At 41.3% G+C, this 11,286-nt stretch overlaps 1 protein-coding gene across 9 annotated transcripts in view; it reads right to left on the minus strand.

The window, feature by feature from the left end:
- Positions 1-10,628, minus strand: part of mecom (MDS1 and EVI1 complex locus) — a 176,600-nt gene extending 165,972 nt beyond the window's left edge. For all 9 annotated transcript variants that reach the window (XM_081371018.1, XM_081371016.1, XM_081371012.1 and 6 more), the window contains exon 1: positions 10,463-10,628. In XM_081371018.1, coding sequence (XP_081227144.1) covers positions 10,463-10,499 — 37 coding nt within the window. In that variant the 5' untranslated portion in view covers positions 10,500-10,628. The remainder of the gene's footprint in view (positions 1-10,462) is intronic.
- Between the last annotated feature and the right edge of the window lie 658 nt (positions 10,629-11,286).

Raw genomic sequence — 11,286 nt, forward strand, 5'->3', positions numbered from 1 at the left:
GTGTGTGTGTAGAAGACGAGCAGCGTGAAGACCGTGCTCCTGAAACTGTTAGAATAATATTTCTTCAAGGGGAGCGGAGATGCTAACGCTAATCAAAACAGGACATCCTGTAGTCCAGTCTCAGTCTCTCTCTCTTTTTCCATCACTTCTTCTCTCCCGCCCTCTCCTTCTGTCCTTCTCCATCTCTCCCTCAGGTTGTTTTCAGTTTGTTTGTAGATGAGTCACAATCTCAGGAAGCGTCGGGAACAGGGCTCATCAAAGCGCGGAGCGAGGGCCAGATTCCTGGGCTGGGACCAGATTCCGGCCACTGGGAATCTGTGGAATGCCGCTGGGAGAGGAAGGGAATCTCTACTGTCTCTATTGTTCGGCCTCTTCCTCAGTCTATGCGAGGCTGTGCGTGTCTCATCTCCGGGTCGAAATGGAAAAGATCCGATTGCGATGGGCCGGCTTCACTGCACGTCCGAATTCCCCTTCATAGGTAACGCGAATCTCGCTAATCAGAGTTACCTTCCTTTACTCGCTCGCTCAAACACACACAAACTCGATCTCATTATGACCCAGTATGACCTGGTATACAGTTGGAGAGGATCTCATTCAGACTCTGCACACAATGTCCACACAACACAAACACTGAGAGGTCAAAGATCACAGCGTATTAAAACAGGTTCAGGCCAGATCAGACCAGCGAGGGAGGTTGATGGTGATGAAACAAGGAAAGAATCAAGACACAATTGTTTTTCTAGCTCAAAGTGTCAAAAGTGCTAACCTGTAGTAAAAGTTACGATCTTTTCTTTCCTACAGTGACGTTTATCCGAGTGAAACGACTTCTCGAACCAGAAAAAACAACTACTTGTTTTTGTCCATTGGGAATAGAGGAAGACTAGTTCGGCAGTGGCTCCTTCAAGATTTTCCTTATCCTAATGTGGTTTTTTAATTTAGGAGTAAAATAAAGACTGTGGTAAACATAACTTGACGATACTCTGAGGTTTTCTACAACGTAAACTACACACATACCAAGAAAGCGAATTTTGAAGCAGTTATGTTTATATTTGAAAACGTATATTTCTAATAAGTAACTAGACAAGACGGTTTGAGTGTTTGCAGTTTACATTGTACAACAAAACGTCAAAGCATCGTCAAGTTATGTTTACCTATTTCTTTATTTCACACATATGTAAAACCTCATAATAAAACCCCACAGGGAAATCTCGAAGGACCCAGTGGTGAATTAGTCTTCTGTGTTCTGATGTCATCCCTGCAGCACTCTATTGATTAGATGGTTGTGGTTCGCTATTGGTCGATCTCATGTGAGTGACAGGTTGTCCCACCCTCACGCCGCATCATCATAAAAAAGAATAGATGTGGTTGCAAGAGGAAGGGGAAGCTATTTTGATTCAAGATTATGAGGGCACATGAATAAAATAAAATAAAGATATGCACAGATCAATTATTTATAATAAATATCCATTAAAAAAAATAAGAATTGTCAATTTTGATTTTATGGTGACTAACAATCAAAATGGCCATTGAAGTTAGTGGATTGATAAATCATCACAGGCTGATGGGAGCACTTCCTCACCATTGTTAAAATGCACAGTAATGGAGAAAACCTTTCTGCCTATTTGTATTACGGTTTACAATAAACTGGCTTATAGAGCAAATATTTTCTCTGTGCTCAAAAAGGTTCAAGTCATTTGTTCATTTATTCAATTAGTTTATCTACAGGTCATATTTGCTCTCATGTCTTAAAAGCAAACTGAAAGGTCATATATGAAGAGAGAGCAAAGTAAGCTTATAGAAACAAAGAGTTAAGCACTTTTCAAATGGGATTAGTCTTCCAAACAAAGTGTGAGTTACCGTTAATAGAGGATGTCTGTTATTTAATGGATTGTGATTGAGTTAGTAAAAAAAAAACAAAAAAAAAAACAGTAATTTGTTCTGTAGGTGTAACAGCGGTTTATGGGAAAATTAATCAAATAAATCGTGAATTTAATCAATTTGTGAAAACTTGTGACAAATAAGGCAAAAAGCATGTACAAATAAGGCTTTAGTGTGTGTGAGTGTGTGTGTTATTGACAGAGATGAAAAGGTGTGTTGAAATGTCCTCTTGTCTTTCCTGTTCCTTGACCTTCTCGAACAATATGTGCTTAAACTTCTCACTTGAGTTCATCACAACCATGAGAGAGAGAGAGAGAGAGAGAGAGAGAGAGAGAGAGAGAGAGAGAGAGAGAGAGAGAGAGAGAGAGAGAGAGAGAGAGAGAGAGAGAGAGAGTGAGAGAGAGTCCCACACCCTCTGGATATCACACCATGCTGGAACATAAAGATGGGGACTTTCTGAAAAAGAGTGTGTAACAGGCTGTTATCGGGCCGCTCACAAAGCAATTGTTGACTAATTCCTGTTGATGGCTGGAATCCAGATGGGCTAACAGAGCGGAGACCCTTGCCAATAATTACTAACACACACATACATACATTCATATTAGGAATGTGTTATGATGGTTGACTAGTTAACTACTTTTCAGTGTCACATGACCCTTTATAAATCATCCAAATATGCTGACTTGATGCTCAAGAAACGTTTCTTATTATTATCAATGCCAAAAACAGAATGATTACATTTTTTCAGGATTCTTTGAAAAATAGAAAGTTCAAAAGAACAGTTATTTGAAAATGAAATCTTTTGTAACATGATCAAATATCGACTTTATTCAGTCATTTCTTCCCTTCTTCTCGAGAGCACCACGACGCATGCGCGTGTTGATGCCGCAGGAGCTGGATATTTAGTTTTTTTGCTGCACAACTGTAGTCACATGGACTATTTTAACGATGTCTTTCCTACCTTTTTGGGCCTTCAAAGTGTTAATTAAATAGTTATAAATGGAGCCCCTCCTGAGCCACCGGATTTCATCAAAAATATCTTAATTTGTGCTTCGAAGATGAACGAAGGTCGTTTTACATGGTTTGGAACGACACGAGGATGAGTAATTTTTGGGTGAACCAACCCTTTAAACCATCAGAATATTATCTGACCGATCCGTACAACCACACAACGATCCTATTCAAACTTTATGGTAGAAATAGTATGCTAGCATTCTATTCTGAATTCAGCTGTTGTTCTATTTCTGTTTTCTGTAGATATTTCAGTCAAGTAGCCTATTGATTCTCATGCACAGAAAAAGATGAGTGTCAATGTCATGACATGCCATTTACACAAAAGCAAAGCCTTAACCCTGACCTTATCTAAAACTAACTAGACTTTTCCTGCCTTGCAAGAACTGGTACTTCCTTCAGGAAATGCAAATGCGGTTAGTACCTGCTACAAGACTTGTTGGCCGACATCATAGTTGTATCATTAGCTAACGTACATTGCCAAAAGGTGCTATCGTAATGTTGTCTACTCCCAAAAAACATGTGTGGAAGAACAGCAAACCAAGAAAACAACTGTGCAGATCGAAGGAGATCCATAAAAAGATAAAATAAAATTTCTCGTTTGCACCTCAACAAATACTGTACAATGCAACCTGAAATACACACAGACATAAAAAACACAATGCAGGTAACTCTAAGGAATACTGATTCCATCTAAACGCACACAGACAATGGCACAAGGGAGGTGCCCGTCCAACCAACAAGCAGACAAATGAAGTCAACAATACACATGCCCATTAATAAAGTGTGATTTACACAAACACACACACACACACACACACACATTCACAGTACAAAAATATGCTTCGTTTCTATTGGGACCGTCTGTAGATAATGACCTCAACCTTGGCACACACCCTGGGCAGACTGTCGGCAGTGCACTGGTGAGCCTTTGTGTGTGTGTTCGTGTATGGGTATGTGTGTGTGTGTGTGTGTTCATATCTTTATCAGAGACAGTTTGACCTTTGGACTGAGGGCAGGGAGAGCTTTACTCATTGTTCTGTGTTGGTACTGGTTTCCCTGTGGTAAACACAACTGTACGGTTCCCAGGCCTCCCAAACCCGCACACACAAACACACACACACACACACCATTCTCACAATGTCCGTACGGCACCCAGGCTGCGCGTCAGACCCATTCGGACTCTCTTTCACACACCTACACGCACAAACACATATTAATTCTGTGCAAACATTTAACTCATAGAGGACACACCCCTGAAGACCGCCTGGCACCACAAAATGAATCTGCTAATGACCGACCTGCAGAAAACCACTATAGGAACTTGTCCATGCTGGTTCAGACTGATCTCCACTTAATCTATAGAGCTTTAAGGATGTAAACGCTACATTGACCTTCCGCTGGTTCTGTAGGAGGTCTTCAGCTCAAATGAGAAGGGAGGAGATGAACATTTGTGCTCTATACTATTCTGGTATCCTTTTCTTATTGTAAAACGTATTATACTTAGGGTTAACCGTAACTTCAGCATGCTTGACCCCCCACCTTGTGTGCTACAGACTCAAATTTTGTCTTTTCACACAGCTTTGAACCCAGGTTCTCTTGTCTTTTTAAACTCTGCTTTTATCCTAGTTAAAGCAATGATTCACATGTGTAATTTAGAATTCAAACACTTGAACTTTTGACCCTGGGTTATGAAAACCTGCTCTGCAGGTTCAGCACTGCAGTCCCAAACGGTATACAGAATGAAACCATGCAGTGGCCAGTCGTTTAGTACCAAGCAACCAATCAGAAACTGAACAGCCCTTGTCTCATTAAACATTCATGAGCCTTGAATGGTCACACGCTGTTTTTTTTTCCAAAGAGACAAATCAGAATTAGTTAATTGGAGTGTAAACAAACATGAAGTCTATTTAAGACAATCTGGATGGTACAGTGAAAAATATGCAAGCTCAATTGATGAACAAGTGCGAGACGAGACGCTTTGTAAAAAGGTTGCGTGTGGTATTCATCTAATCAATGATATCACCACTGCAAATAAGAATGTTAATCCAGTTTACAAATGTACAGCGTGAAACCTAAAATAACCCTAAATGCAAAGTGAGGAGTAAATGATGCATGTATTCTCAATGCATTCTCCTGAAGCCTCAGAGAATGATGGGAGATGTAGTTCTCTCAAACATCCCTCTCTCCACGAAACGTGCATGTTTTAACTCTAACTGCTGTTCTTCAAAAAAAGCAGTAATTACATCACAACTAAACCTTAATTAATGACCAATTCCTTAATTTGCTTCCGCCACAATTCTCTAATTAAACGCCCCCAAACTCAGAACAAAGGGCCACAAAGATAATACTTAGTTTCCTCGCCAGTAATTATGACATTGTGGCGGCATTCATGTGCATGTGCACTCATCTCTGATCATTCTGACGTAAGGCAGAGACTTGGATGTTGGCTGACTTAAAAATCTAGTTTTAAAATACTTTGAGGGAAATCATTTTACATACAAAAAATGGCTAATAAACTTGAATTGAAATCTAAATATTGGCTCTTTTAACTACATTTTAAATAAAAAAAATACACATGTTTTCAGATATTATGAAGACTTTTAGAGTTGTAAGTGAAACCCTTATATAATAGTGAACAGAGCAAATAAACTTGAATAATCCAGCCTCTCCAAGTAAAGATGAGTCAAGACCAGTCAAACAGTGACATCTGATGGTTTCGGGGGTGTTGGCTTGACAGTGACTTATTACTCGACTGGCCTGAAGCGGTTCGTGCCGACTTCAGTCAAGGCTGAGCTTTGCTAGACTGATTCAGGACCTGTCGCTCGGGGATAAAAAGTGACTGGACGTACTGAACAACAACCCCCATAATTCCCTGTGGGACACAAACGACATAGCCATCAGTCACACCAATCAAATCTCCAAATAAACATCCATATGACCTGACCCCTGACCAATCAGAGCACAAGATAAATAAACTGCTGACCCGGCCATTTCAATTCACTCTAGGCAGACGCAGACACTCGTTGAGTCATTAGGGAGGGAGAGAGCGCGGAGGAAAGAAAGAAAGAGATGGAGAGAAAGTAGTGGTATTATAAGGGTGTTGATGGATGAGGGTAACTGTGTTATTGTCACCTACATCCAGTCCTTCCTTTCCTAACATATACAAGGAAATCACTTCTTACGTTGGCGTCTATGGGACACTCTGACGCACGATTCAAAGAATCATATATACATCATATAATTATCTCCTTATCCATCTCACCTCCTCCCGTTTTCTCTCAGATGAAATCTCACACAAACAGACAAGAGGACAATTTCCCAGGACATAAGCAGACCTCTCGGCTAAACCCAGTAGCTTCTGGCTAATCAATCAATCCTTTGAAAACATGTGATCAATCATGATCAAAACCCACAGTGGCCTGCAACTCTCTCCGTCTTACGCAGATGCACACACTCAATGCCTGGGAACGCTAGCCTTGTTTCACACTGACCCCATCACGGCTCACCGTTTTACTCCTGATTAACTCATCGGTCACTTTGACTTTGTCTCTAAAAACAAAAGTCTTCAGTTTTAAACTCTCTGATCTTTTCAGAGTGGACATGCATGCAAGTTCGAGGCACAGGAATTCTCCAAGGGAAAGCATCACAATCCCAGGAACTCAAGTAAAAACTGTGAAGGCTATATCATGCCAGGGGAGAGAGAGAGAGAGAGAGAGAGATGTAAAGTAAATATTTACTCAAGAGGTAAAAATTGAGACGTTAACATTGTAGATTTCTACTCTTTTCCACAGTCTGAAAAGTGAAGACAATAGAATCACTTTTTCTTGCTTTCTTCCGTCCCCAATGAGTCTGAAAAATGTTTGGGGCAGACACGGTTCACGGTCCACAGAAACATAGGACTTTTTCTAGCACCGAAGATTCAGACAACGAACGAGCGTTTAATACGGTTCGCGCTCACCTTTTTAAATGGCCCGATCCGTTCACCCCGTCCTGAATAGGCTCTATAATGAGCCAGGGGGCGTCGGACGCGGGACGCAACAGCACGGCCCATTGCACAATGCGGAATCTAACGCGCGCCCGTGTCTGAGAAGAAGCGGACTGTGGTCGCGCGCTGACAGGCGGAGAGAATGCTCGCGCGCAGGGCTTATTCTCACGCGCTTCACTCACGCGGAATGTCACATTGTTAAATTTGGAGCTCGGTCTTTTTTTTCCTTCCTCAGCGTCGAGTTGATTTTCCGTTGTTTGGACACTTTCACGGTGAAGTAAGTCACATCAAAGTCAAAACAAAAGTAGTGGCGTGAAACTGATGGAGCTGTCGAAGTCGCTGAATGGGACAAAGGGACAATCAAAAGTCTTGCTGAACATGTGCAGCTTATCAAATGCAGTTATCATCAAACGAGAAATCAGATCGTTAGTATACGGAAAATGCATCTGAATTTATCTTAAATTCTGTAATTTCACAGACACCTGAGACAATAAATAACGGCTGGTCTTAGAAACCTAAATCCGACTGAAGATATTAAAGGTTTTAATCTTTATCAACAGTTTTATTCTTCAAACACAACTTTACTGGACTTGCTAATGTAATGCTACTCATGTCTATATTATTAACTTGAATATAAAGCATTATAAACATAAATTTCTGGTCCTTCCCCTCACAAAAAGCCTAAGCCATAGGCTCCACACAGTTACTTTATTGATTGCAAACAATTATTTTATATTTTAGACATTTATTTACACTATAGGATACATGTTGCTTGAATGTCTATGTATATTATCTTGCATAATTTACCCTGAACCACATGCACAACAGTGTCTATAGGCCTTTATACTGCCTTTATACCCCAATTGCAAGTTGATCCAATTTTGCACTTCTGGTTAGATGCTAACGGCATATCTCATTGCCTTGTACTCAGCACAATGACAAAAAAGTTCTAATCGAATCCATGAACAAGTATATTATCCACAATGAGCACTGTAACCATTTACATAAAAGATATGTCAGACTTTAAAGTGTATGAATGGTGCTAGATAATTAAAAATGCAATTAAAAGTCTCAAGATCCGTCAGAATGTCATGGTTAGGGTTTCAACTGACAGCACGGTCTGATTTCTGGCAGGTCAAGGTTATTATTCTTGTTCGTGAAGTGTAATTTTACCCCATTCATAGTAAACCTGCAACATCACGCTGAGGGATATAGGACACTTGGCACGGCGTGTTAAAACATTATGGACATTTTAAGACTGTTGGCCTTGCAGGTGAAATGTCCGGCACCGCTGGCCAAATCCACAAAACATGTCGTGCACACACACCAGCGAAACGACCGATTTTTATTACCTTTCCAGCACTCACACACATCAGTGCGAGCGCGTGCAACCAGAATGATGTGCGGTGAGCGCGCGCGCGCAGAGGCCACACGGAGAGAAGATTACTTTTTTTTTCCCTTTCCCCCCTTCAAGAAAACCGAGTCCGCAGATACTCAGACTAACGCTGAACGCGCTTTTACCGGCAGACGGGCCCCGTTATGAGAAGTCTGGGAATTTAAATATTCAATGTTGACATAGTGCAGGGCTGGCGCTAGGCCAGAGAGGCCATAGTCTCGCGGGACGCGCGCGGTCCAGAACATTCTCTCCCTTTCACTTAATAGGTAGAAATCTTCGTCTTACATCTTGGGTAAATAATAATCTTTAAATACATCCCCTGACAATTATCTAGATAGTAGCCTAAATAACGATGCTGGAGCTTCGAGAGGGTGGGAAAGTGTAAAATTCTAGGAGAATATCTTACTCTCGACTTGAATTTTAGCCAAAATTGTGCCGGCGTATAACAGCATATATCTCCTCTCTCTAATAAAACTAATTAAAAAAAAAAAAAAAAACTATAGCAAATGTTCAAAATTACATAGATTGTATAGCTACTGGCTGGTTGATTTTCAGTATCAATAATTTGAGGACAAAATACGTTTTCTACAGCAAAATAATATAATAGTGGAGTTGTGATAGTCATGGTGATTTATTAAATGACGTCAATATCAATGACAGCCTATATAAATCTGAGGGAAAAAAAGGTAAGAGTTCTCTCTCGAATAATAATTCCTTACACTTGTGGCAATCTTAAAGAAAGTGATGAGTTGCCCTACCTGCAGCAACAGGAAAATAAAATACAAAAGTGAAATTGCGTTGGTCTGGGCATAGATGTGTGTGGACGAGAGAGCGCGTGTGCACGTGAGCGTGTTTGACAAGTTGCTGTTGTGCGCAGAAAAAACCCTCTCACTGTACAATGGCAGGGCATAGGGCTCGAGAGGTAGTTTATTGAACGGATAAGACCCGCACGACCCTTGTTTCTGTCCAGACGGAGCGCGCGCAGTGTCTAGCCCATCACGGTGCTGTCGACAGGAAAGGAAACAATAATTCAACAGCAAAATGATCCTTTACTTTGTTTTCACTGCCTCCTTTGTTACCTTCACACATACTGAACAACATTAAAGTTGTTGACCAGCTGTCACTATCTAACCCATTCTTTAAACATAAATTAATCAAGTTCATTCAACTTTCAAAAACAAGACTTTTAGCTCTGCTCCGAGATTATAAAATGTGAAATATTTGCATGGATTTTCGTGGTGTGGACCACAATGAAAGTTTATTAGAAAACGGCAAAAAAAAAAAAGAAAAGAAAATTGGTCAAATCAGCAGTTAGCAGCCTACTGCGCGCGAGGGGGCCGAATTATTCACAGACCTGAGCGAAATACATTCGTTCCGAATAAATCCAATGAGGAGGGGGACAACGTCCCACTAACTACTTGATGTTCAGTTGCGGCGTTTGAGCTTGTGTTGTGGCGTGGCATTGAACGTCAACTCAAACAAGCGCCTAAGGCAACCCGTAATCAAAAGCTAAGATTACAGTCGACCGTTTAGAAAGCCATAACAAACAAAAACATTTCTCCGGGCTCTTCATACCGGAACAAAAAAATCATAACGGGATTTGATCACTTGTTGCACAACCAGTTTGAACAATTACACAGAAAAAAAAGGGGTAGGATATTAATTCTACAAATCAAAATACTTCAAAGCGCTTTTTCTTTAACCACAGTCCTATTAATCTAGCATATATTTCCTTCTATGGATTGCGTGCTGTAACATCAGCTGAAAGCTACCTGTTTGCATTTAAAAGCGTGCCTCCGCAGCTGGCTTTCTGTTGTCGACTAGGCGAGGCTAAGCTTTCAAAGTCGCGGCTGGAAATTGATGTGACCGGAGCAGCAGAAGCTTGCACGGACGGTGCTGTTTTATCGTACACCGGGCGCTCGGGGCTTGAATAGAGAGAGCGATTACAGCATGCGAAAGTTAAAAAGTTTGTGCGGCACGCGCAACTTTTATGCCAGTTCCGATTCGAGGTTTAAAATGTCCGAGCGCGCGCGACCGTTCGCGTTTAGCTTGTCTTCCACACTTACTAACAACTGAAATCGCTGGGGTCTGCTGACTGTAACTGTTTAGTGGCTAAAATGTTTCTATGCATCATACACATGGACAAGATGGCAGTTTGAAAAGGGCTAAAAAAGAGATGTTGCACCTACCAGTGGTCAGTTTCCTTGCCCTGCCTTTGGACCTCATGATGCCAGTCTTTCGGCGTGGGTTTGTCGGATTTTTTCTCGAATCTTTTCCCCTTTTCCTCTGTGATTCTCAATCCCAGACGCACTATCTCTCCAGCATTGTCAGTTTGGACACCTTCGCACATGCGCACACCCCCGAGCTGCCAGCATCGTCAAAAAGTTTGGAACGATTCATCACCCAAGTATTACAGATCTTGTCAGATTGCAATAGCCAGCGAGATCCCTCTCGTGTCAGATCTTCAGAGATCAGTGGGCGCGGGACGGAGCGATTCGCGACCTCCGGGTGCACGAGGAACCGGAGACATTAATTATAATGAAGCAGTCTCGAGCGTCCAAGGCGCCCGGTCTTTTGTGTTTTAAATGAAGACGCATTAATCACTGTTCGGGTAAATGACTATTGTAAAACGTTTTCATTAAACGTTTTATGTTGTTTAATAGAGACTTGACCATCGTTGTGAATTTATGATAAACTTTTACTTCTCTCCCCCTCCCTCAGCATGCAGGCGCGTGGGCAGTCGGTACCGAGGGCAGCCCGTTGAATAGTTTTTTTCTTGCATGCGGCACTGACAATTATTAATCTGTGGAGTTGGTCTTGCTCTCCATGATTTCCTATCGGTTATCGACCAACTATTCATACGGGATGGGGGGAAAAAACCCTATAAACAAGTATTTTCCGGTGTGTAATATATTGGGTTGATGACTGGATTTTGAGTGATTTTAGGAAGAGGTTATAAGTTAAGTCTGCATATATATTCTAAACCCAGACAATTTTTGTTAATGTGTAACGT

Source organism: Scardinius erythrophthalmus (assembly GCF_964197995.2).
Source record: "Scardinius erythrophthalmus genome assembly, chromosome: 7".
NCBI lineage: Eukaryota > Metazoa > Chordata > Actinopteri > Cypriniformes > Leuciscidae > Scardinius > Scardinius erythrophthalmus.